At 41.3% G+C, this 27099-nt stretch overlaps 1 protein-coding gene across 1 annotated transcript in view; it reads right to left on the minus strand.

The window, feature by feature from the left end:
- Positions 1 to 3631: 3631 nt before the first annotated feature.
- The window catches only part of LOC144526861 (supervillin-like), a 62141-nt gene continuing 38673 nt past the window's right edge, over positions 3632 to 27099 (minus strand). Inside the window, exons 23-40 of the mRNA XM_078264559.1 lie at positions 26158 to 26335; positions 25611 to 25783; positions 25128 to 25283; positions 24338 to 24474; positions 23542 to 23689; positions 18902 to 19047; positions 17746 to 17921; positions 16968 to 17115; positions 15903 to 16182; positions 14786 to 14937; positions 14293 to 14398; positions 13488 to 13695; positions 12142 to 12275; positions 10055 to 10213; positions 8194 to 8337; positions 7719 to 7840; positions 6659 to 6814; positions 3632 to 4500 (exon numbers count right to left, since the gene is read on the minus strand). Coding sequence (XP_078120685.1) covers positions 4414 to 4500; positions 6659 to 6814; positions 7719 to 7840; positions 8194 to 8337; positions 10055 to 10213; positions 12142 to 12275; positions 13488 to 13695; positions 14293 to 14398; positions 14786 to 14937; positions 15903 to 16182; positions 16968 to 17115; positions 17746 to 17921; positions 18902 to 19047; positions 23542 to 23689; positions 24338 to 24474; positions 25128 to 25283; positions 25611 to 25783; positions 26158 to 26335 — 2810 coding nt within the window. The 3' untranslated portion in view covers positions 3632 to 4413. The remainder of the gene's footprint in view (positions 4501 to 6658; positions 6815 to 7718; positions 7841 to 8193; positions 8338 to 10054; positions 10214 to 12141; positions 12276 to 13487; positions 13696 to 14292; positions 14399 to 14785; positions 14938 to 15902; positions 16183 to 16967; positions 17116 to 17745; positions 17922 to 18901; positions 19048 to 23541; positions 23690 to 24337; positions 24475 to 25127; positions 25284 to 25610; positions 25784 to 26157; positions 26336 to 27099) is intronic.

Consider the following 27099-nt stretch of genomic DNA (forward strand, 5'->3'; position numbering starts at 1 on the left):
TTGGAGCAAACGTATGTGTTTTTGTTAATACTGTCGACATTTAGCTAGTTGTGAATGGGGCCTCCCACACTGCTTGATCCACGCCCGGCCTTTCTCCCCTTGGGTTTTAGGTTTCGGGAAGGAAAAAAATTCCACCACCCTGTCTAAACTTTTAGGATACCGGGTATCGGCGTATGGTGTTTCCCTCGCTCGAAAGCTTGACAGACCTCCCGCACCTAGTTACAGTTGCTAAGCCACGTGCTGATGATGCCGTGATGATAATTCCTTGAGCCGTCTTTCCTGCTCCGTCTCTGTGTCGCTCTTACACTGTTGCCCCTGTCAACCGATAGCGTAGGATCCCAAAATGGTGGACGGGCTCAGACACCTCCCAAATCGTGACGTATGTCCTCATTCTCAATAGCAGGACTTTGTACTGTAAAAAAATCACCAATAAAGGCTTCTAAACCAAATACTACACAACCGGACATGTCCCAGCAGTAAAGTGACCGGAATTTGGGGTGAAATGTCCAGCATTGAGCTACATAATAGTTAGCTAGGAGTATGCTGGTCTCTCACAGAGATCTCATTTTTCCTGTTTTTACCTGATACTTTCATAAAAGTACAAACACATGAAGTGAGAGGTATACACATGCTTTATTTAAAGCATGATTACCAACGATAACCTGAAGCAGGACGGATCATGACTTATAACACCATAGCAAGGCTTCTAGCTCAGGCTAGCTAGCGTTAGCAAATTACCTTCAAAGTTGCAAAGAAATGAAGAAACGTAAAATTTGAAGCCTTTATTCAATTTGTTACGTGGTGTCGTACTGGATGGACAACCCTCCGTATATCTTTAACATATACTTTAGGCAACTCCAGCAAACACCTTGTAAACTTAATCTCTGCCATCATAACAGTCTACTGTCACTGTCTAATGTTTTCTTCCGGTAACCTGAAATGTCCAAACATCCTTACGCCAATGCGTGCATAGAGCATTGACATATATAAAATGGACCAACAGATCCCGTTGCTCTGGACGGAGACCAGTGAAGGATATTAGACATTGACATATATAAAATGGACCAACAGTTCCCATTGCTCTGGACGGAGATCAGTGAAGGATATTAGAAGCACTTTTCCGGTGATGATACTGTGCCACAGTAAGTCGCGTGGTTATGACACAATTGTTAGCCTATTTTTACAAAAACGCCTGCTACGGAGCCATTACGTGAGGTACAAGGTAATGGAGCCTCAATGGCAGTCAATGGAATGCTAACAGGAGGTGATGGCTTGTTAGCATCAAAATGGCGCCATAGGAGCTACGCGTTCCGAGGAGAAGCTTATCCGCTTGGCATAGAGCTGTGAAGTTTGCTGGTGTTCTCAGGATATGACGCATTTCAGTAATCGTGCAAGCGTAGAACTGATCAGACAGCGTCGTAAACCGTCGTAAAATGCGTTGAGTTTCTGCGCATGCGCAGAACAGATCTTACAGGCGGTACGGATCGGGTACTGACAGTCGGGTGTCAACCAGGCTACCCGACAGTGAGACGGCAGTAAGACGTGTGCTTAGGGACCGTCTACAAACTATTTATTAATTTAATGATTAAATATGGTTGTCTCCAAACTTACCTCAATTATAACTTGTCTCCTGCTAGTTGTACTACAGCACTTACTTTTCATATATAAGCATAATCATAATTTAACACTGGGGCAAACGATACGTGCCGGCGGCAGGAAACTTTCTGCGCCTCATCCATAATGTACAACGTAGCGGGACAACGTAGCGGGACAACGTAGCGGGACAACTTGGTGGCCGTTGTCTTCTCAGTGTGAGAAATACAAGGTCCTTTTTCAAGTAAACTGACGATGTGAACGCAAAAAAGAACTGAGTCCCTTTTCTGTTGGTCCACTTTAAGAGGACTGAGTTTGGTTCGTTTAAAGATGACTATAAAGAAAACACCCTTAATAATCTAAATCTGCAAAGTAACTAAAGACGTTTTCACACCTTTAGTTTGTTTGCTTTGGTCCAAATCAGTTGATGAGTTTGTGAAGTTGGAGCGATTTCCCTTGGTTTGGTTTGGTTTCACACCTGGAAAAATTCCAAAATGTGTTATTACAAATCACCCAAGAACGTTCACTCCTCTTATTGGCCGGATGTGTCTGGGGGCGGGAGCAAGAAAGTAAGTACAGGAAGAAAGTCTTGTGTTCTGGACTAGTACATATTTCTTCCATCTCCATGGTCAAACCAGCTCATTTCATTTCAATAATCAGACATTGTTTCTCGAGCGACGTTACTACGTCTGCTCTGGTCACCGAGACTTCGCTCTGCTCTGCCGGCATCTGTATCCAACTTTAGCGGCGGCTGAGATGCGAGTGACTGACGGCGAGCTTGACTGCTGTCTGTTTCTGTGAGAGAAACACTGCAAGCTGCTACAGTCTGCTGCTCTGCTGCATCGCAGATTGCAAATCACACCTGACTACAGGAGACATTAGCTCAGACTTGTTGAGTACATATGTATAGTTGGGTCGGTTCGAGGTCGGATCATGTTCTCACCACAAACAAACCGCTCCAGAGTTGGATTGAAAGCGTACCGAGACCACCTCATCAAGCAGGTCTCAGTACGGTTGTTTGGTCCGCTATTGGTGTGTGAGTGTGATTGCCGCGTTCTCACCTGCCCAAATGAACTGCACCAGCGGGGCAAACTAACTCTAGTACGATTCAACCGGACTAAATGAGGCAGGTGTGAAAGCGCTAGGGCTGAAAGATTTTGGGAAAAAAATGTATTTGCGATTTTTCTGCCAGATATTGCGATTACGATTCGATTTGCGATTATTATTTTTTTAACTTTAGCTAAAGTTCAATATTCCCTGTGTAACAGATAAAACATGTCATGGAGCATTATAACATGAGACACCATAAAAACTGCTCTATATTCTTATGCAAGGATGAGAACATAGATATGAAATGCCAGCAGTAAGTGTTTTTCTTTTAATAAGCATGGAACATTAAACTTCAAACACAGAACATTTATCACAGAAACTAAAGTTATAATAATAAAACACAATTCCAATAAAAAATATCAGTACTTTCCTGTAAACTGAAATGTCTGATACGCTTCAGTTCAACAGCAGCATCTATATATTACACGTTCTACCATCATTTTAAATAAAGTAATACAAATAAATGAAAAATCCACTGAAAATAGGACATTTCTGTTAATCCATGATTTGTTACATTATTCCAGCATTTATCTAAAACAGTAAATATAATAAAAGAGGAATATAAAAATGTTGAACCAAACATTCAACTAAATATTGCATTTGATTGATCTGCCTTCACGATAAGCTAATCGCATTCTTCCAAATCTCGATTGATTTGAAGACGATTAATTGTTCAGCCCTAGAAAGCGTTCTAAAGTTGTCAAATAAATGTAGAGTATAAAGTTGTCAAATAAATGTAGAGTATAAAGTAACATAAAATGGAAATACTCAAAGTACCATAACATTGTAAGTACAGTACTTGAGTTAATATACTTAGTTAATTTCCACAATGTTGTTTTGTAGTTATCTAGAACAGATAAACTTGTTAAAAATTAAACAGTGTTAAAGTTTATAAAGCAGGACACACAAAATGACACATGGCTTGAGTTGAGCATTATTGTGATTTAATTTACTATGTCTTATATCACAAAGAAAGTCTTTAAAAATGCAGACTAGGATTTCTGTATATAAACTGTACACAAAAAGCAAGGCACTATACATTCAGATATAACAAGCTGCTGTTTCTCTTTCTCGTACAGGGCAAACCTTTAAAATTACAACTCTTACATCTCAGTAAGTCCAGAGCCACTTGAGCAGTTTAACACAACCGAGCGACACGAGTTCCTTACGTGGCCTGACAGCATCCAGACGCTATAGACAACAAATAGAACAACTTTCCTTACAACATCTGACGTGACAGGATTTGTTTTTACATAGATACACACACATTTACACAAATAAACATTACACACAAACATTATATACAATCATTCACACATGCATACAAAACCATAGCATGGCACTCTGACACCGAGCGTTCTAGTGTGCACATTTTCATCCGTTAAGTCCACGAGTGGTGACTTTTAATGTTTGGAGGAAACTCCAAATACGCACAAATACCATGTATGAACCAAAGCAAGGTGTTTTTACCTTCTCTTTAACCGTTTTGAATTTCATTTTGTTATGTAATGACAAAGTTGAAAGGTAAAGCATGACTATAAGCAAGGCGAGTGCATCTCCAGTCTCATCCTTCATGTAGGTTTTCTTCTGATTCTGATACTTTCTATCTCGATGTCCTCGCGTCTTACCACCAAAACAGGTTTCACAGGTATGTGACATTTCCTGTGTCTCCATCTCAAACCACCTTCCGTCTTCCATTTAAAAACTTCCTCAAAACAGTCCTTTGGCCTTCTTTAAGTTCACTTGCTTCCACCCTGGTAAACCTTCATATTCCTCTCTCTTCATCTCCAAAGCCTTCTGCAATCGGAAAGAGAGACACATGCAGTTAATTAAATCAGGAAGACAACGACACAAGGAATTGGACTTGAATTTCAAATACTGTGTCAAAGGGAAGTATTGGTGTTTTTCCTGTAACTGACAATAGGAGTGGAGCTGTCAACCGTGGGTCACTGTAGCTACTGAAGGAAAAATGACACAACAAATGCAATTTTATGAACCGTAGAAATGTTTAGTTTTTTTACCTCAAGGAAGCTATCATTTTTAAAATTGCAATAAATCTTGTTTACTTTTTAAGTGAGGATGTTTATGCTAAACCATATTTTAAACATGCCTGAATGTTTCTACTGTAAGTTCCTCTACACCAGAAAGTCGTATTGTCAGGTAAATGGACCAAAAACTCTGAAAGCACCAAGAAACATTTCTTTGTTCTCTCAGTTAGATGTCAATGCTAAAATGCAGTTTCAGATTATTCATATTAAACTGCATCATACAGGTTTCTATGAGAAAATAAAGCAATGTCTTGTACATTTTGGACTTATCTTGTATATATATTTTTGCTAATTTACAACTGGTAATTCCGTTTGTTATAATACACTTGCTGTTTGGTCAATACTGGTCAGTAAGAGAACCCACGCACTGATGTCATGTTAATAATGTACAGTATGTGTGGGTTGTTAGCAAACCAATTCTATCTTACAAGGACAGTTTAGTTGTTTCAGTGATTGCATGCCTCCATTTCGTGCTCCACAGACTGCAGTGTAGCTGAGGGTGGTGGAAGGTGTGTGTGTGTGTGTGTCTGTGCGCGCAAAGAAGTGTACAGGAGTGTGGTGTAGTCAAAGGTGTTGGAGAGGAACAATGGCTGCACATTTCAAAGTCTCAATTATCACAACAGTTTAAATTTGACAAAAGTTGTGTTTAAACACCTCATTTACAACCTCAGCTGTTCATATTACTGTGAGGAAGTGTGTTAAAAACATCTGAATCCAAGTTAATCATCGAGGGCCCATTTCTGCTGGAAATAAATGAATGACTAATTACTAACTACTTGAAAATTATGAGATAAAGACCAAACTTTGACTTACTATGGCTGCACCTATCTATCTATCTATCTAATTTTCAGAGACCAAAGTGACGCCCTCAAAAGTATATGTTGTTTGACCGACCAACAGTCCAAAAACCCCAAAAAGTGTCTTCAAAAATGACACAAAATAGAGAAAAGCATCAAATCCTCACGTAGAAAAGAGCCAAACAATGTTTGATGTCATTGCTTGAAGAATGGCAATTCATCGATTATCAAAATAGAGGCTGATTAATCTTCTGTCAAATGACTAATAGATCAATTTTTTTTATCATTCCTTATATTTCGTCTCTTTTTTTCTGAGCAGAAATGGGATCTAAGTTTAGATTTTAGGTAGGTGTCATTTTATGTTTGTTATCTACTGTGTGAAGAGCTGTGAGTGCCAAATCCTTTGTGACTGCAGCTGATATAAAGGACCTGACTAACTATGATGTCTAACAGAGTAATCAGGGTGTTCTTTTCAGATGTAATCGTGCAGCCAAGCGCAAAACTTCCCTCCTCAACCAGCGCCACACTTAGGAGACAGGAGTGACACAGGAGTTTTCAAACCACATGAAGAAAGAAAGAAAAACAGTGCTGACGTGCTGGGAAAAGAAGGACAGGTCACCTGAATGCTAATGAATCGCATGAGTTGGCTCTTCTTACCTGAATACACCTACAACTTGGTCTGTAAAGTGAGAGTTACATGGGGTTAGGATGGTTTTATGAATACAGAGTTGTGGATTTAGAGGAAAATCCACCTTTGAATAGTCTTACTTTTTAATTTATACATAAACTATGATCAGTTTCAAGATTTACTGGTTTTAATGTACTCAGTCTGCATGTATCTCTGCCTCATTGATGATTGATTTCTTACAGGGATGATGGCTGACTAATTGAATCACAAACCTCTTCACATCTCCCTGTTCTTCATGTTCTAATTAGTATTGAGTGGTAAAACAAATACTCGCCGTTAACCACTCTGAAAAGTCTGATCAACAGTGGGAAAACAAGCTCTCTAAACATGGATGTATGTTCTTGACCCTAACTCCAACATTACAAACAATAAATAAAAAATCTCAAGTTTTGTGCAGCAGTTTTGTTTCACGGTATACTGACCTCAAAGTCCTGTTCAGACAGGTAGATCTCGAGGCGGAGCGGGTCGACTCCCTCTGGGAGCGGCCGGGCCTGCAGCTGAGCCAGAGGGAAGGTGTTCTGGCAGAGCCGGGCCAACACGTCCTCCACCAGGATAATCTGGTTACACACCTCCGCCTCCTGTAGCCACAACACAGGACATGGCATCAAATCCTTTACAATGACTGCAGCTGTTTGGACAATTAGTTTACATATGTGTTAGAGAAAATGTGTGGGAACAATTAGAGGTGAAGAACCCAGCTGTGTGTGTACGTATACAGTGTAGTCTCGCATTGCCAGACCTATGTCCACATGTTCTGGGATAGGAGAAAAAAAAACACTCTGGGTTGTTTGCATTTCTTTAAACCAATCGCAATCGTTTTGGGCGGTGCTAAGCTCCGGACGCAGCAATGGTGGCTCTGCTAAATAGTCTCGGGAAGGAACTTGTTTTGGTGGAACAGTCGCATCCCGCAAAAGAAATTGCCACATACAATATTAAATGAAGTTATCTGTTGACACAATACCGTAACGTGAGCTATTTAAATTAGCTGGATACAAGGTTGAACCTCATTTGCTCTTACCAGCGTATCGCTGTGTGTACTTCGTCCACAGCAATTCCACCGATCGGTTCCAAAACATCCCAGTTAGAGAGGAAATGCCCTAAACATATTCTTTGTAAATCTTTACAATCATTCCCAGAAAGAACCAAGCAGGCCTGCCATGTTGCACGATCCAAATTTTCTTCCAAACTTGACATTTTCAGCATGTAGCTTGCTAGCTTGTTGTTGTTTCCCGAAGAAAACAGAGTTTGAGAACGGCAACACACATCCTGGAAATGAACTTCCGTCTAACCAGCCTATATACAGTGTAGCAAGTGTTTTGGTATAAAAGAGGACAGGTGCAGAGGGTTGGAGACCAGGTGTGTGTTCATGTGTCATGCCTGCATCATTTATTTTGGTGTGTGGCTGTGGCCAAAGCAGCGTCTGTAATTCCACCGATGTACGGCTGAGAGTTGTTGTTGGGCATTGCAGTGTATGTTGCTCACCCTCTCGGTAATCTCAGCCACGTCCTCTCGGTGCTCCCAGCTAGGAAACATGTTGGTGAAGGTGAGCGGCTCCAGGCCGGCGTGGATCAGATACGACTTCTGAGGCTTCTTTTCGTTCTTCTCTGCAGGAGAAAATCATCACAATAATTCTGACCTGAAGTTAATCCCATGTACATTTCAGATGGTTTAATTTAACGTAATAATAAATTACGTTGTGATCAAATGCGAACACTTTATCAAAGTTAAAATGACAGTTAATGACTTTTAGGTAAAAAAGTCATTAACTGTCATTTTTGAACATTGGCCAAAGAAATTAGCAACTTCACACATCCACAAACAAAGTGCGTGGCAACATGGAAGATTTGTGCATTTTTGGGTGTCCATCAGTGGCCAGGATTTAAAATATTAACATATCCTAACACCTATCACGAGTTACTCACTGAAGCATTTCTTTATTGACCATTGCCTTGCGTACCTTTGCAGTACTGAAGCACCGTCTCCATGGCACACTTCCTGTCTGCATCCCAGCGGATGCGAGCCGACCCGGTGCTCTCGCTGTCCTGAGGCCACCAGCCCTGCCACAGGTAAACCTCGTGGAAGTTATCCACCAGGAACAACGCTGTCAGGGAAAGAAATAATAATATGACAGGGGTCAGCATGCATACCTGCAAACTCAGAAGAGCTGAAAAGGGTGACACATCATTCCCCCCCGAGAAGAAAATAAAGGGAAAACACAACATTTTCCTGGGGCTAAAACGATACTTATTTCACCAGTAAATTCCTGTGAAACGACAAAAACAACCACTGGATGGGAAAAGGGTATTTTACAACAACTTTGAATGCAGCACGAGGCTGGCAAGGCGAATTTCAAGTGAACGCAACATCTGTGTTGTTTTTCAGACAACGGCAGCTACAGACTGTTGGAATCTTCTCCAGTGAAATACAGACACACTTTTACACCGTTTGTGTGGCATGGGTGCCACCACTGGCACGCTGTAGCTCAACCAATGGCACACTAGCAATTAGGGCTGGGCGATATGGACCAAAACTCATCTCTCGGTATTTTTCAGCTAAATAGAGATACATGATATATATATATCTCTTTATTTTTTACTAAGTGGGTTAAGCCACATGTGAGATATAACAAACACTTTTACTAAAACAGACTGTGATCTAAATAAAATACAAAGACAGGGTTTCCTTTCCTGTTTGTAAATATACAGCTGCAACAAATGGTATACATGGTTTATCAGTGAAGTGAACTACACTGCAGACTGGATTCTGTACTAACACAGTGACGGCTGACTCATTATGAACGGGTCCTGCACGGGTTGAATGCGCTTCGGCGGGTCAGCAGCGTAACAAACGTCTCATGTATGTAATGTCTGTATCGTCACTGCGCTGCATTTTTATGAACTATGATTATCTGGCCATGGGTCACATCTCTTGCCCGGGTCCAGCAGGCGCCATCTCACACACTTTTACTCATAGCTAACTGAAGTTAGAATCCAGTTATAGTGTTCTTCCGTGTTCATCGCCGTGGCGCCCGCCACAACAGAACGTTTATTACCAGCGGAAACACTGGTAAAAATACAGGTTTTCCGCTAATGCTAAACATTATATAGGTACAGCTGTGTTAATAAAACATTTAACTGAAGACAATGTCACACACACATAGGTTTTACAGAAGAAATTGGTTGTGTAACGCAACATTAAACCATATCGATATCAACGGTATTGTCTAATCTCATAACTCGTTTGAAAATATATCGATATAAGGCAAAATATCGATATATCGCCCAGGCCTTTTGGCAAAAGAGAGTTTTTTTTAGAAATGTTTCAATTCACATGCCAAATGACCTTTTTCACAGCCATTTGTGGGAGCACAGCCTGTTATTTACGGTACTTTTTCCCCCCATCTGCATCCCGCGAAGACCCGCCCTACTTTGCCTCTGATTGGCTAATACGTGTTGCCTTCTTCACAGAATGCGGCGCAAGGAAGAAAAAAAACACTGCCTGAGCGGGCTAGGTAGATGACGGCAGGCTCAATGCTGATATGGCACACAGATTAACAAGAACATTTTAAAATTACACTTCATATTAAAAAGGCTGCCCTTGCTATATGGTATCTGTCAGTATAAGACATGTACACACCCCGCACAAGCTGCAAAGGTGTAGGTCGGTAATGTGCAGACAAAATATATAACATAGGTATAGTCTTTTTTTTTTGACATTTTAATGCAGAAATATTACATATGATAAATTTAAAGGGAAAAAACAGGCCTCACTTGGTCATGGTGCATTTATTACAATTAGTTTGTGTGTCTGGGCCTCACCAGGTTGTTGCGGTGCGTTGTACAAGTCTTCTTGCAGGAAGGGCAGGGAGCTGACCAGGTCTGGAGCTCTGGATGGGTGGAAGAACTCATTTGCCGCAAAGTCTCCAGATGTGCTGCTCAGCTGGAAAAGCCGTGGGGTGAAGTTGAATTTACCTGGATCTGAAAAAAGAAAAACCAGAAACCAATATGCAACAAGAAATACCATTCCTCCAAGTTTTACATCCCAATGTGGCACAGAGGTTCGGCGCTGTGAGTCGCACCTCAAGACTTTATATTTTCTGTCTTGGTCTTGTTTATGTGTTGATCACATATTGTCTGATTCAATTAATCAATTGAGTTTCCTTTATACGATATACAGGTGCTGGTCATATAATTAGAATATCAAAAAAGTTCATTTATTTCAGTAATTCCATTCAAAAAGTGAAACTTGTATAATGTATACATTCATTCCACACAGACTGATATATTTCAAGTGTTTATTTCTTTTAATTGTGATGAACCTGACAACTAATGAAAACCCCAAATTCAGTATCTCAGAAAATTAGAATATTACTTAAGACCAATACAAAAAAGGATTTTTAGAAATGTTGGCCAACTGAAAAGTATGAACATGAAGAGTATGAGCATGTACAGCACTCAATACTTAGTTGGGGCTCCTTTTGCCTGAATTACTGCAGCAATGCGGCGTGGCATGGAGTCGATCAGTCTGTGGCACTGCTCAGGTGTTATGAGAGCCCAGGTTGCTCTGATAGTGGCCTTCAGCTCTTCTGCATTGTTGGGTCTGGCGTATCACATCTTCCTCTTCACAATACCCCATAGATATAGGGTTAAGGTCACGCAAGTTTGCTGACCAATTAAGAACAGGGATACCATGGTCCATAAAGTTGGTCAGCAGCAGGAAGCATGAAGTGCTCTAAAACTTCCTGGTAGACGGCTGCGTTGACCCTGGACCTCAGAAAACACAGTGGACCAACACCAGCAGATGACATGGCACCCCAAACCATCACTGACTGTGGAAACTTTACACTGGACTTCAAGCAACGTGGATTCTGTGCCTCTCCTCTCTTCCTCCAGACTCTGGGACCTTGATTTCTCTATTAATGTGCTTGGACACAGAGCTCTGTGAACAACCAGCCTCTTCAGCAATGACCTTTTGTGTCTTGCCCTCCTTGTGCGAGGTGTCAATGGTCGTTTTTGGACAGCTGTCAAGTCAGCAGTCTTCCCCATGATTGTGTAGCCTACAGAACTAGACTGAGAGACCATTTAAAGGCCTTTGCAGGTGTTTTGAGTTAATTAGCTGATTAGAGTGTGGCATCATGTGTCTTCAATATTGAACCTTGTCACAATATTCTAATTTTCTGAGATACTGAATTTGGGGTTTTCATTAGTTGTCAGTTCTAATCATCAAAAGTAAAAGAAATAAACACTTGAAATATATCAGTCTGTGTGGAATGAATGTATACATTATACAAGTTTCACTTTTTGAATGTAATTACTGAAATAAATCAACTTTTTCATGATATTCTAATTATATGACCAGCACCTGTAGTTTTTGATCAATATAGATGAATGTGTGGAGAGAATGTGTTTTTTAGTTTAACTAACTAAACTTACAGGAGTAGCACTCCTGTAGCATTAGTAGCATTTTGTTGTACGTTTTTAATGAGGCAATGACAATAAAGGCATTATCTTCTCTTTCAGAGCAAAGTGTTTGTCCTGCTGTTTAAGACAACATTAAACAATGAGGGATTTGAGACTTATGGCTTTTATTGTTGAGTTTAAAAAATAAGCTGTTGTACTCAGAAAAAGACACCACCCCTAAAACTATTGTTTTCATAATGGTACCATATTATAGGTGTACTATTGGCAGCAGCCAGACTAAAGGCCTTTCAAAAGGTTGACATTTGACCGCGATAACTTTACTTGGACATTTTTAGGTGCCAAAATATCCTCCGATTTCTACCAAAAAGAATTGTACGAGCTGTGACTGAGGTGAGACATTGACATCTGACTGAGGGTAAATGTACAAGTGTAAATGTACAAGTGTATATAAATAAGTAACCAAAGTATGTGGGTACACAGTGTACCTTGCAGCATACAGTCGTAGGCCTTCCTGTCTTTCCTCCCGAGTGCCTCCCAGAAGCCTGGAGGCTCCGCTCCCTCATCACACTCATGGATGGTCACCTTACTGCTGCTGTGGAGACCCGCCTCCAGTGGACACCTGACAGGGAAACACAACTCATGTTCCATGGCAACCAAAAGCCCCACAACACCCACCACTGACTAGATGTAGGGCTGGGCAATATATCGATATGATATTGATATCGTGATACAAGATTAGATTTCGCCTTCGATTTTGGATAGCTTAATACTGTATTATGGCATGTGTGTCGTACTGTCTGTCCAGTCATATGTGTCCAGGACATAAAGTCCTAAGATGCTTCGTTGATCCTATGTAAATGTTTTTATGATGATTTTATGTTGATTTTAGAATGTTGTTTTCTGTTACATGTTTGTGTTGTGAAGTAGAGGGTGACACGGGAATCAATTGTCGCTCCCATCCCATCCGGAGCCCACGAAAATATTCCCGTCACATCCCGATCACGTGACTGCCCCCCCAAAAAAATCCTGTCCTGCAAAATCCCAAGAGAAAGACTCCCGTCCCGCTCCCGTTTTGTTCCATATGTTGTCTAAAGTTATCAGACTCGTGTGTGTGTGTGTGTGTGTGTGTGTGTGTGTGTGCACAGCTTTTTCGAGACTTCCGCAGGTCATGGGAGTATTCCCAATCAACAAATGTATTGTGAGTTGTAAGTGGTTCTCTTTTCTAAAACGAAATGCCTTTGGGCGCACTCATCGCATTGCAGCGTCATTTTTTAATTTAATCTCTGGCTCCGTCCCGCTCCCGCCCGCTCCAATTGATTTCTATGCTCTATCCGTCCCGAACACGTTACTGACAGTGAAATTGACTCCCGTACCGCGGGAATCACGTGACCCGAAAAATTGTCACCCTCTATTGTGAAGTAACAGATTGTAGCACTATGCCTGAGACAAATTTCCCTTCCGGGACAATAAGGTGTATTCAATCTATTCTGTTCCGGTTTTAAAAGCTGCATTATAGTAAAGTGATGTCATTTTCTTAACTTACCAGACTGTTCTAGCTGTTCTGTTATTTACCTTTACCCACTTAGTCATTGTATCCACATTATTGGTGATTATTTATTAAAACTCTCATTGTGTAAATATTTTGTGAAAGCACCTACAAAAGTCAACCCTACAATATCGTTACAATATCAATACTGAGGTATTTGGCCTAAATATCGTGATATTTGATTTTCTCCGTATTGCCCAGCTCTAGCTAGTTGTAATCATTTTAATCAACTGTTCATTTTTGGAAATGAAAGTCATCCCGAGTCATTCCTTTTATAAAGCTCACTGTTCTTTGATCTTGAGCGTGGCCGTCTTCCCCACGCTGTGCGTGTGGAGCTGCGTCTTGCAGCCGTGCCACAGGTAGATGATGGCCTTGTTGATGTTGAGCAGGATCATGGAGGCTCTGGAGCGCAGGCTGCTGCAGTGACACGCCACCTCCAGCAGGTGGCCCTCCAACGGAACCTCGCCCCGCACGCAGTACAGACGCCACTCACCTGCACACAGAGCAGCGGGGGAATGGGATCAGTGAGAAGGTTTCATTTATCACATTGGAAGACTAACAAAGCCAAGTGTTCTGTAAGTAAATTACAAAACACATCTCAAAATAATAACATTGTATGACATTTACTTTCATAGTAGTAAAACTGTCAAGATCAAGATAATGCGAAGTAAGCACAGACTTAAGAATGCTACATATCAAATTTGGAATTTAATTATTGCCAAATATACCACATATTGCCTTGCATTTCACAAATTACCACTTGAAATATTTTGGTAAAAACTAAAGTTATCATATTAACTTTAATTTGTCCCAAAACTTTTCAAGTGGAGCTTCAGCAGTTGATGTTTTATAATTAAGTTTTTAACTGCTGCCTACATTTAAAGAATTTGTAGGAAAAAATAAGGTTCTGTTGGCACACAAGCAAACATCATTTGGGAAACCTATTCTGGTTAAGAAAAACTATTGTCCTGGTAAAATAGGGAATAATTAGCAATTTGCATTTTGTATTTTCATTAAGGCATTGAACAACCACTGAGCTTTGTAGACATTAGATCAAGAATAAAAGAAACAGAAATGTTCAAATGTTTACTCTGAGTGTTCTCCTCCTCCTCCTCCCTTTTGCCAGCATGGATGATCATCGCTCCGTTGAAGCACTGCAGGAAACATGGAGGCTCCTTTCCCTGCTGCACCTGAACCTGCAACACACAGACCGGGAACCAGTTATAACACTAATGCAAACAAAACACTACTTTAATATCTACATACAGTAGTGTGCTCATAGGTAGGCAGGAATCTGGAGAACCTATTGCAAGAAACCAACACCAGGAAACATCTGGATATCATTGATTAAACTAATGATGATGCTACAAAATCAGTATTGACATAAAAAATAAGGTGTTTTTTCCCATACACTCAGTCCTTAATACAAAGGTTATTGTGTTATCTTGGGAGTCGGGTGTGCAGGAGTGAACATTCAATTTAAGTTAAGTATCATCACTTAAACACTGAAGCGTCTACTTTTTAGATTACTATTTAGCTTCTGTTCTGATTAGTTGGCTGGTGGGAAGCCTGGTGTCCTGTACCTGCGCCCCTCTTTCCTCGTCCAGCTCCACCGTCATCAGCGCTGACGTTCCCTTCTCGCTGACGGTGGAGTGTCGACCCTGCCAGAAGAAGTAGCAGCATTTCTCCTTCCCCGGCCCGCTGCTCCTCGCCTCAGGGTTCTGCCTGCGACCGACTGGGACACACATTCAAAGACCAAAATATCAACAAACTACTCTGAGTTGTCAATGCTGTTAAAATAATAATGTTGTTATTGCAGCAGAGGCCAAGTTCCTCCCTCTGCAAAATAAAATCCTAATCTTGAAGCTTTTAAAAATGGTGCAGCTTACTCCATTACTTCTTTAAATTTCTACTTATATATTATACAATAATAAACTACTGTGAATTTTCAAAGTCTTACTTGAATTGCCTTTTTGTCTGTTTTGTGTCCCATCTTTGCAGCTCAATTTATTTATTTTTCATAGCTTGCTGCTTTGTTTTGAAAACTGTTACACACAGTGCCATAATAATTAAGATTCTGATTACAAAACAGCAAAACTTGGTGCTCATTAAATTATTTTAACATGTTTAGCATGCTGTTTGGATTTGAATGCAGCTGCTGTGACATTTGTTTCCTCTGATTTGGAGATTTGCATCTCCTAGTAAATGCTGGTGTTGGAGTCCACGACGTTTCATTTCCGGGATTGCTCCGTTGCCGCTGGAAATTCTGCCAGATGTCCCTCTTTTTGACCGGATGTCAGTTAACTTCCTCTTTCTTTGTGTTGACATTTTAAACTCCAGTGGATTTACGAGAACGGTGGATTTATGAGGACTATGGTTAACTGCTCTTCAGATCTCTGCAGGGTAAATCCAAACAGCTAGCTAGACTATCTGTCCAATCTGAGTTGCACGACTAAAACAACTTTTGAATGTACATGTTCCACCAAAACAATTCCTTCCTGAGGCTATTTTGCAGCGGCACCGTGGCTCCGTCCGGTGCGTAGCACCGCCGATGACGATTGTGATTAGTTTAAAGAAATGCCAATAAACCAGAGCACGTTTCTCTCCCATCCCGGAATACTGTGTGGACTAACCAGACCCTCCTCCGCAGTGCTGTGGAGGAAGGTCTGGCAATGCCAGACTAAGTCCACGGTGACTCACCCGAGGTATTGACCGTGTACTTCCATTTGACCACGTAGGCGTCTCCCTCGTGGAACTGGCCGATGCTCTGGCGCGGCAAGCGGCTGTAGTCGAACTCCAGGATGTGCCAGACGTCCACTGACACCGTGCTGATCTCCTGAGTCCTCATGTGATCCTCGGTCTCCACCGGGCCGTGGCCACGGCCCACATTCACCCCGTCCAAGATGGTGGAAATAGACGACTGGAGGACGGGCAGCATCAGGGTAGTGTCGTAGGGCCGGCATTCCCGCCGCAGGGCCTCCTGATGATCAGAGTAAAAAACTATGAAGGGATGATGCAGCCTGATACAGGTTATTCTAACAGGTAAAATAAGCCACTCGTATTGCTATTTTAGTCGTCAGTGGTAAAACATGAGCTCATTCTTTAATTCAAATTCAATTCAAAAAACATTTGATCCATTTCATCTCTCCACTCCTTTAAAACTGCCCTGTGTCTTCTTATTACAGAATTAACTGTACCTGTCCACAACACCTCTTTTATCTGTTTCTTTATTTTTTATTTTTCTCTTTGTTTGTTTGTTTGTGGCTGTTGCTGTTGTTTTGTTAACTGTTGTGTCTAAGTGTGATTGTAGTGTATATACGAGATACTACGAGATGCTACATCTCAAGGGGTTATTCCTAATAAAGAATTTCCAACAAATAACTGTATTTGTCCCTGAGGGGCAATTAAAAGGCACGAAGAGTAGCACATAAAAGGGACAATTCACAGACAACGTACAACTACGAATAAATATATAAAAGCATACATAGTAATGCATTGCATAACGCTGTGCGTTCTAAAGTGCTAATCAGTAACAAAAGTGATGCTTTCGTACAGCAGCCACTGAAAGGCAAACGCTCTCTCATCCTTGTTTCGGTCCCAGCGTGTAACCAACTGTTCCTGGCAACATTGACTGAGATTAAGTGTGAGTGGCTCGCAGTCCAAAGAACAGATAGGGAGATAGAGAAAACATATTGAAACTCTTTGATGTGTGTGATCTTTGCAAGTAATGCAATCCTCCTCATGAAACAAGCGTTTGATTTTCACCTTCTGCTCAGGTACGAGCTCGCCACCTTCCTTTGGTGTTGGCGACTTTGCTTCAGTCCAGTCTATGAACTTCTCTTTGAACAAGATCGTCTCGTTGTGCTCTGTCAGCCTGCCGAATATCGCCCAATCAGGACGGCCCTGGCCCTTCCTGTCAATGAATGCACACACACACACACACACACACACACACACACACACACACACACACAAAGAAAAATGAAAAAGATGTCAAGATTCAACTTTATGCTGTGCTAAATCAAAGTAAAGTAAGACCATGCTCATTGAATGTATGTGTGTGTGTGTGTGTGTGTGTGTGTGTGTGTGTGCATGTGCATGCATGTGTTAGTATGTGTGTGTGTGCAAATATGCATGTGAATTTAAAAATAGTTATAAGAGTGTTTTTATGTCCTCTATTGTTTTTTTTTTAGATACAGTCTGTAATTTCTGTTGCTAGAATATAAAAGTAGCAGATATGAGCAATAATATCACCCTAAACAGACTATTTAGGGTTAACTGTGTCATAGTACTGAGGGTCCTGACAAGAACAGAAACACAAATGTGTTTATGCCTGTGTGTGTACTACTAGTCAATTACATTATGTGTTGGTTGGCATACTTAGTTTTGAAGCAAAGTTTTAAATTTGGGTTAGGTTAAGTTTAGGAGTAAGCCTTCAGAAAAGGAATGCAAAGTCAATCAAATGTTATTGCAAGGGATAATGTGTGTGTGTGTGTGTGTGTGTGTGTGTGTGTGTGTGTGTGTGTGTGTGTGTTTTTCCCACCTAGGTATGAGTGTGTTGCAGCCTCCAGGGTCCAGTGGGTTGATGTCACAGCAGGTGTAGTCAAACGTCCCATTCCAAAGGTGTTTGGCGAGCTGGAAGGCCACTTTCCTCTGGGCCAGGGTCACCTCCTTACCGTGCCACACATACACCTCACTGCCAAAGTCAAACACCAACACCTGCAGCAAGACAGCACACACAAGGGGGAAGCTTAGGTGAGTCGTTTTTGTTTATGTCCATGTTAACTAACACTATACAGTGGTTTAGTTTTGAATAAATGTTTGTCAAAGCACCATTTGGTCAATAAGTACATAAGTAAGTAACGACATAAGTAGTTTAAAAAAAAAGACCCATCTATCTATGTATATGGCATATACCATATGGAGTTTTAGTAAAATAGAAACAAATAGTAAAATATAAAAACACAAACAAACATTAAGGAACAAACTGACAGCATATAACAAACACACAAACAAATCACATGAAACTCAAGTAATTTGACAAAGTTTCATGAGAAGACTGTAAGATGTTCCATCATTAATATGCTAAATAAGCAATGTGACTGCAGTGCACTCCTTGATGTTAGCCCCACTGTCTTGAACCTAATTAATTTTTTTCAGTAGCAGTAGTACACAGATGGATGTAGGAGGTGCTCGCCATGGCACCTGCTGTTGCTAAGCAACAAATTAAAACCAGCTTGAAGCACAAAGTTCCGCTTAAAAACTCTAAAACATCATAAATATTGATATTCAGAGCTTAGTGCCTTAAACGAAAAGTCCATTATGAGAAACTCTTAAATGTTATTATGTTACGATTAAGACATACTTTATTGATCCCGCAAGGGGAAATTACAGTTTTCACTCTGTTAGATCACACACATTAAACACAGGTCTGAAATACACACACATGCCCAGGACCTATACATGCACTAATGGAGACATGTCAGAGTTACAGCATGATGTAGAGCGACCTACTGTGGACAAGCTCATGTTTTGATACTGCGTTACATTCTGGTGTCATGAGGCTACTGGCATATACATATACATAACAGCAGCTTCCACAGTCAGTCAAAGCAGAGCTGAGCAGCGTCAGTTAAAAGGCACCACTCTTGCTTAGAGTATAACATTTGATTTATCTTATCCAGGTTAGAAACACGGACCTCCTTGGGCGCCAGCAGAGAACTGCGAGGGACCTTCCCCCACTCATCATCATCAGGAACCAGTTTGTCATCCAGCAGTCTGAAGATACAGTTGGTTTCCACAATGGCATTCTCAAACTGCTCATCCTCCTCGGATGGACCTGCAGCTATAAGCACAATTAGACACACTGTAAAATACCTGCGTAACTGTCTGCATGCATCAGAAAGTGTTGACAGTAGGGGTGTAACTCATAGGTTTTATCACGGTAAGATATTATATATATTCTTTAGACAACAATATGATATTTGCTGGTATTACAAAGTCTGCCATGATAGGATTTCGATTTGATTCAATTCAGGGGCCTGCGATCAATATGAGACAATATCATTAATGCTCACTTACTGTAACACAATCAGTTACATTTCTATCATCTCACAAAAAGCAACTAGCAGCATGATTTCACAATTGTATTACTGAGCTCTTCCAGACATTTAAATGAAAAACAAACTGTATTATTAATATTTTTTACTTTGCATAGATGATACAGGATCATTGATCATTGAATGGATGATTTCAATTTAATGCATTTTTGTGAACATTTGAGGGAACTTTCGTTAGCTGCTACTGTCCCTTCAATCCTATGGGTAAAGATCGCGAGCTAGCTGCAGGCCCTGGAGCTCCATCAGGGCTTACTCGAGCATTTTGTAGTCCAGTAACCCAGAAACCGGTGCCTTTGCGCGGGTATGGAGCGCGCGGGCTTTCCCGCGCCGTGACGGAGATCCAGCTAGCTCACAGCGAGCCGGAGTCTATGAAGTAGGACACGGCAGGCGGCGAGGCAGCACCGGCCGCTGTCACGTAGCCCTGCTGAGCTCCCGCTGAACTGCGACACACAGTCGGACAAAATTTGCAATTAGCCATCAATTTTAGTAAACATCCCTATTTGACATCTACATAGTTGATTTCTCGCATAAAAAGAGTCTCAGAGATGAATTTAGTAATTAAATAGCGGATCTCTGGAGATCTGCGTGACCTAGCTAGATTCAGAAGACTAAGCTGAGCTCAGGTCATTTGCATAGACTACACGCCTGTGCATAGGCTACACGCCTATGCAAATGTTTGGGGCGTGACAAAGACTAGGAGTTGAGATGCTTATCGTCAACTTTTTAGCTTTGTTCAGATTCGCCCGTTTTCAGCGGCAGTTTGATATTCAGAGCTTTGCCTAGTAAACGGGTATCAAAGCCATTATGAGCTTCTCTAAATGTCCTATTTACCCACCGAACTGTTACGATTAAGACATACTTTTTATTGATCCCGCAAAGGGGAAATTACAGTTTTCACTCTGTTAGATCACACACATTAAACACAGGTTCTGAAATACACACACATGCCCAGGACCTATACATGCACTAATGGAGACATGTCAGAGTAGCAGCATGATGTAGAGCGACCTACTGTGGACAAGCTCATGTTTTGATACTGCGTTACATTCTGGTGTCATGAGGGCTACTGGCTATCAGCATATACATAACAGCAGCTTCCACAGTCAGTCAAAGCAGAGCTGAGCAGCGTCAGTTAAAAGGCACCACTCTTGCTTAGAGTATAACATTTGATTTATCTTATCCAGGTTAGAAACACGACCTCCTTGGGCGCCAGCAGAGAACTCGCGAGGACCTTTCCCCCACTCATCATCAGGAACCAGTTTGTCATCCAGCAGTCTGAAGATACAGTTGGTTTCACAATGGCATTCTCAAACTGCTCATCCTCCTCGGATGGACCTGCAGCTATAAGCACAATTAGACACACTGTAAAATACCTGCGTAACTGTCTGCATGCATCAGAAAGTGTTGACAGTAGGGGTGTAACTCATAGGTTTTATCACGGTAAGATATTATATAAGCTTTAGACAACAATATGATATTTGCTGGTATTACAAAGTCTGCCATGATAGGATTTCGATTTGATTCAATTCAGGGGCCTGCGATCAATATGAGACAATATCATTAATGCTCACTTACTGTACCACAATCAGTTACATTTCTATCATCTCACAAAAAGCAACTAGCAGCATGATTTCACAATTGTATTACTGAGCTCTTCCAGACATTTAAATGAAAAACAAACTGTATTATTAATATTTTTACTTTGCATAGATGATACAGGATCATTGATCATTGAATGGATCCTGATCCATGTATCGTTACACCCTCTTGTTAACAGGGTATCTGTACACTCATTTAAGACAATTGCAGGCCATGCAAGCCATTTTGAGAGCAACAACCCAAACTGAACATTAGGGGCTCAGGTCTTACGTTGATAAGCAGTCTGTCCTCCGAGGATGGTCCAGAACTGCTGAGTATCTGGACCCTGTGGGGCTGACCCCCTCCTCGATGTGTCTGCACCTGGTTCGCCCCTGCAGCCCATGTCCTTCTTTGTCTGGATGAAGGTGGCCAGATCTATTGCTCACGGGCAAGAAACAGAGATCTGTTTTATGGTGACAGAGACAGTGGTGATGTCTGTGCACTGTGTATATCATGCCTCATGTTGACTCTGAGGAAACAACAAGGACATGTGACTTTTCTTGACTAACCCAGGAACGGTGAACTGATCTTGACAACATCCTGTTTCACATTTGTACACAAGTTCTGGAGAAAAGGTCCGACTAACAACTGAGTCACATACTGAGGACAAAGTGAGGCTACTGAAGAGACTTGGCTGCATTGCATAAAATCATAATAAAAATAAGTAAACGGCACTGAACGAGGAGGCGCAGTAGAAAAACAAATGTGGCTACAAAGTGTCTTCTTTGGGGAAATGGAAGAGCCAGATCGCGGCTAGTTAGCTTCACTTTCGGCATAATTAAAGTATATTTACAGTTTGAATTTCGTCACGCCACTTATATAACATCTACAAGGTCTTCTAAAGCTAACAATGGCAGTCCGATTTCTACTTTAATGCATTTTTGTGAACATTTAGGGAACTTTCTGCTAGCTGCCACTGTCCCTTCAATCCTATGGGTAAAGATCGCGAGCTAGCTGCAGGCCCTGGAGCTCCATCAGGGCCTCGAGCATTTTGTAGTCCAGTAACCCAGAAACCGGTGCCTTTGCGCGGGTATGGAGCGCGCGGGCTTTCCCTTCGTGACGGAGATCCAGCTAGCTCACAGCGAGCCGGAGTCTATGAAGTAGGACACGGCAGGCGGCGAGGCAGCACCGGCCGCTGTCACGTAGCCCTGCTGAGCTCCCGCTGAACTGCGACACACAGTCGGACAAAATTTGCAATTAGCCATCATTTGTGAAACTCCCTATTTGACCTCTACATAGTTGATTTCTCGCATAAAAAAAGTCTCAGAAATGAATTTAGTAATTAAATAGCGGATCTCTGGAGATCTGCATGACCTAGCTAGATTCAGAAGACTAAGCTGACCTCAGGTCATTTGCATAGACTACACGCCTATGCATAGGCTACACGCCTATGTAAATGTTGGGGCGTGACAAAGACTAGGAGTTGAGATGCTGTACGTCAACTTTTAGCTTTGTTCAGATTCGCCCGTTTTCAGCGGCAGTTTGATATTCAGAGCTTTGCCTAGTAAACGGGTATCAAAGCCATTATGAGCTTCTATAAATGTCCTATTTACCCACCGAACTGTTACGATTAAGACATACTTTATTTAAGGGGAAATTACAGTTTTCACTCTGTTAGATCACACACATTAAACACAGGTCTGAAATACACACACATGCCCAGGACCTATACATGCACTAATGGAGACATGTCAGAGTTACAGCATGATGTAGAGCGACCTACTGTGGACAAGCTCATGTTTTGATACTGCGTTACATTCTGGTGTCATGAGGCTACTGGCATATACATATACATAACAGCAGCTTCCACAGTCAGTCAAAGCAGAGCTGAGCAGCGTCAGTTAAAAGGCACCACTCTTGCTTAGAGTATAACATTTGATTTATCTTATCCAGGTTAGAAACACGGACCTCCTTGGGCGCCAGCAGAGAACTGCGAGGACCTTCCCCCACTCATCATCATCAGGAACCAGTTTGTCATCCAGCAGTCTGAAGATACAGTTGGTTTCCACAATGGCATTCTCAAACTGCTCATCCTCCTCGGATGGACCTGCAGCTATAAGCACAATTAGACACACTGTAAAATACCTGCGTAACTGTCTGCATGCATCAGAAAGTGTTGACAGTAGGGGTGTAACTCATAGGTTTTATCACGGTAAGATATTATATATATTCTTTAGACAACAATATGATATTTGCTGGTATTACAAAGTCTGCCATGATAGGATTTCGATTTGATTCAATTCAGGGGCCTGCGATCAATATGAGACAATATCATTAATGCTCACTTACTGTAACACAATCAGTTACATTTCTATCATCTCACAAAAAGCAACTAGCAGCATGATTTCACAATTGTATTACTGAGCTCTTCCAGACATTTAAATGAAAAACAAACTGTATTATTAATATTTTTACTTTGCATAGATGATACAGGATCATTGATCATTGAATGGATCCTGATCCATGTATCGTTACACCCCTTGTTAACAGGGTATCTGTACACTCATTTAAGACAATTGCAGGCCATGCAAGCCATTTTGAGAGCAACAACCTAAACTGAACATTAGGGGCTCAGGTCTTACGTTGATAAGCAGTCTGTCCTCCGAGGATGGTCCAGAACTGCTGAGTATCTGGACCCTGTGGGTTGACCCCCTCCTCGATGGTCTGCACCTGGTTCGCCCTGCAGCCCATGTCCTTCTTTGTCTGGATGAAGGTGGCCAGATCTATTGCCTACGGGCAAGAAACAGAGATCTGTTTTATGGTGACAGAGACAGTGGTGATGTCTGTGCACTGTGTATATCATGCTCTCATGTTGACTCTGAGGGAAACAACAAGGACATGTGACTTTTCTTGACTAACCCAGGAACGGTGAACTGATCTTGACAACATCCTGTTTCACATTTGTACACAAGTTCTGAGAAAAGGTCCGACTAACAACTGAGTCACATACTGAGGACAAAGTGAGGCTACTGTGAAGAGACTTGGCTGCATTGCATAAAATCATAATAAAATAAGTAAACGGCACTGAACGAGGAGGCGCAGTAGAAAAACAAATGTATTACAAAGTGTCTTCTTTGGGGAAATGGAAGAGCTGTAGCCTGAATGCATGTGTTTGTTGAGAAGCACAGATGCGTGTGTGTGTGTGTGTGTGTGTGTGTGTGTGTGTGTGTGTGTGTGTGTGTGTGTGTGTGTGTGTGTGTGTGTGTGCGTGCAGGGAATGGAAATTAGAGGCAGAACCATCAATAAATCATCATTGTTCAAACACCAAAATTACAGTTTTACAGTTATAACGGTAGCCTTGATTCTCGACATCCAAACCAAAACTCCTGAGAATAAGGCACAGTCTGTAATAATTATTAATAAAGGTGCAGCGCTCACCTTAGCCTTCTCGATGACATTTGAGAACTCTCCTATCCAGACGACGCAGTGCTCTGGAGTGACCAACAGGAAACAGTCGCCGCTGTTCAGTGATGATGCTCTCGGCTCCACTAATCTGGTCTGAATGTGACGACGACCTGGAAAGAATAAAGTTATTAATCTGCTGAGTTATACCTTTCAGTTCCTTAAATGCACATCAGCTCTGTCTGATTAGAAACGTCAGATGTCCAAAACAGTTTAGGCTACTAACCATTTTTAAAGGAATAGTTTGATGGGTAAAACGCTTTCTGGAGGAGAGTCAGATGAGAAGATCTACTCTTATATCTGTCTTTTAAATAGACAATAATAATAATACTAACTATAATAATGAAGCTACAGCCAGCAGACAGTTAGCTTAGCTGAGCACAGAGGCTGGATACAGGGGGAAACAGCTAGGCTAGCTCTGTCTGATGTTAACAAAATCTTCCAGCAGCTCTAAAGTTCACTAATGAACAAATAACATCTTGCTTGCTTATTCTAAAAGCGTAAAAACAACAATTTGCTGTTTTTATGGACGGTTATGTGTCGGACTACTTCTTGGCTGGGAGCAGTAATTTCCTGGAATCTCCACTGGTTGCCTAGCAACTACTCCTATTCAAAACTTAGGCTGCATTTCCAAAAATATCAAACTATTCCTATAAATTGTATGTTTATTCTATTCGTGCTTTATCAGTCTAAACCCTGAATGTAAAGAAGTGGCAGGGGAGGAACTTCATGCATACAGCTCAGCACAGTCAGAAAGGGTTTTCACCTTTGACCTGCATCAGCATGAGGTTCTTGTAGGGCACGGCGCTGTTGTTGGACATCTGCTCCGAGATGTTGACGCTGCGCAGACTCACGCTGCTGAAGTTTTCTTTACTGGCCAGACCTGCCAGAGCAGTCTCAGAGTACTCAGAGCTTTTATTCACTAGAACCAGAAAGAGTACACATTTCATTTAAAAAAATAAATGAATAGACCTACAGCGGGTAGAAAAATAACATAAATGCTTCATTCAACTTTAAAATTAACTAAAGCCCTACTGTAAACACTGCTACAGAAGTGGGTTATATGAGGCTGCATTCCAATTAGTACTGTTTACCCAACAAACAAAGAGTGGGAGATGGATGTAGTTTTGTAGGCTTAGGTGTCCAATTTTTCCACAACAAACCACATAACAGACATGTTAGAACTGTATTTGGTCTTTCTGTCTCTTTCCCAAATACACACACACACATATGTTATGCTCACACTCACTCTTCGCAGCCTTCATCCTCTTGCTCTCCAGCTGTGCCACATTCAACCTCTGCTCGGTGTACTCGTGTCGGATGTCCTCTCTGGCTGCCAGCATCTTCACAGGGTTTCTGGACGCCTGGACGTTCCTGGACGGACGCACCGAGCGCTTATGCTGCACCATGGCCGAAGTCAACCTGGAAAAGGGAGAAAAGCATGTGTATGAGTGGTAAACTCATTCATTCATTGAACTTTTATTTAAACTCGAGAGACCATTGACCCTTGGCCCTCATTTACAATGACATCGAGTAGTTACAAAGACAACAACAAAACAATAACACAGAAAAGAATACACCATCATAAGAAAGATAAAAAAGACAATACAAGTTTAAGGCATTCTGAATTGAAAATTTGATAAATAAATTTGATGAATGAATTAGAATAATAGGGATTCAAAGAAAGAACAATTATGTAAAGCAAGTACAAGTAGAAGTTTGCAAGTTTGTCCAAAAATGAGGTGTACTGTATGAATTATATGCAGCCATCACTACAAGCTTTATTATTTGCTTACTTGGGACCCTGAGAACCAAAGATGGCGTCAAAATCCTCACTGATCTCGATCCCGGTGGGCATGCGTGGAAATTCAGCAACGTGTCTGTAGAACTTAGAGAAGATTTCGTCGTCCAACTTCATCACTTCCTTTACTGCCTTCTCGGTAACTGTTAAGGTGGTTTCCTGCAGACCTGCCACTGATCAACAAAGGAAGCAAACCAAAGAGTAGGGCTGTCAATCGATTAAAAATGTTAATCGCGATTAGTTGCATGAGTGTCCGAGTTAACTCGTGATTAATTGCAAATGAATCATACGTTTATTTTTTATTTTTTATCGATTCTGTAATTTAAAAGGGATATTTTTTTTCAAGTTTTTAAAGCTCAAGTGGTATTTGAGACTCGACGTACTCCGGTGGTAACTCCGTTAACATCGATAGTACAGGCAGATAACTTTAGTCTTGTAGAGAAAAATATCTGGAAGGGCTTTGAAACTCAACTTGCCATTCAAAAGACTTTTTCTTTATCCATTTCTGCTCCAGGATATTTGTTTCTGCTAGGCATCTACACCCGTTCATGGATGTAAAAGTCTCTGAATCTAGCGAGAAAGTCGCCAAGTTGGCAACACTATCCACAACGTTACTGTTGCAGCTTCCTGATTTCCCAACGATGGAGCGAAATCACAGAACGTGCGCTCGTTAATCGCACGTAAAAAAATGAGTGGGCTGGCGTTAAAAGGAATTTGCGTTAACTTGTTACTATCGCATTCATTTCAGCAGCCCTACAAAACAGAAACTATATTAGGCCCCAACACAATAATAAACAGGTAGGGAAGGATTTGCCGAAATAGAATAAAAACATGTTCAGCAAAACCCCAGCAAAGAAAAAGATTGTTTCTTCTTCAGAGATCTACTGCAGGTGAAGATGACACAAAACATTGCTTAATAGATATTAATATCACTTAA

Source organism: Sander vitreus, chromosome 12 (assembly GCF_031162955.1).
Source record: "Sander vitreus isolate 19-12246 chromosome 12, sanVit1, whole genome shotgun sequence".
NCBI classification, from domain to species: domain Eukaryota; kingdom Metazoa; phylum Chordata; class Actinopteri; order Perciformes; family Percidae; genus Sander; species Sander vitreus.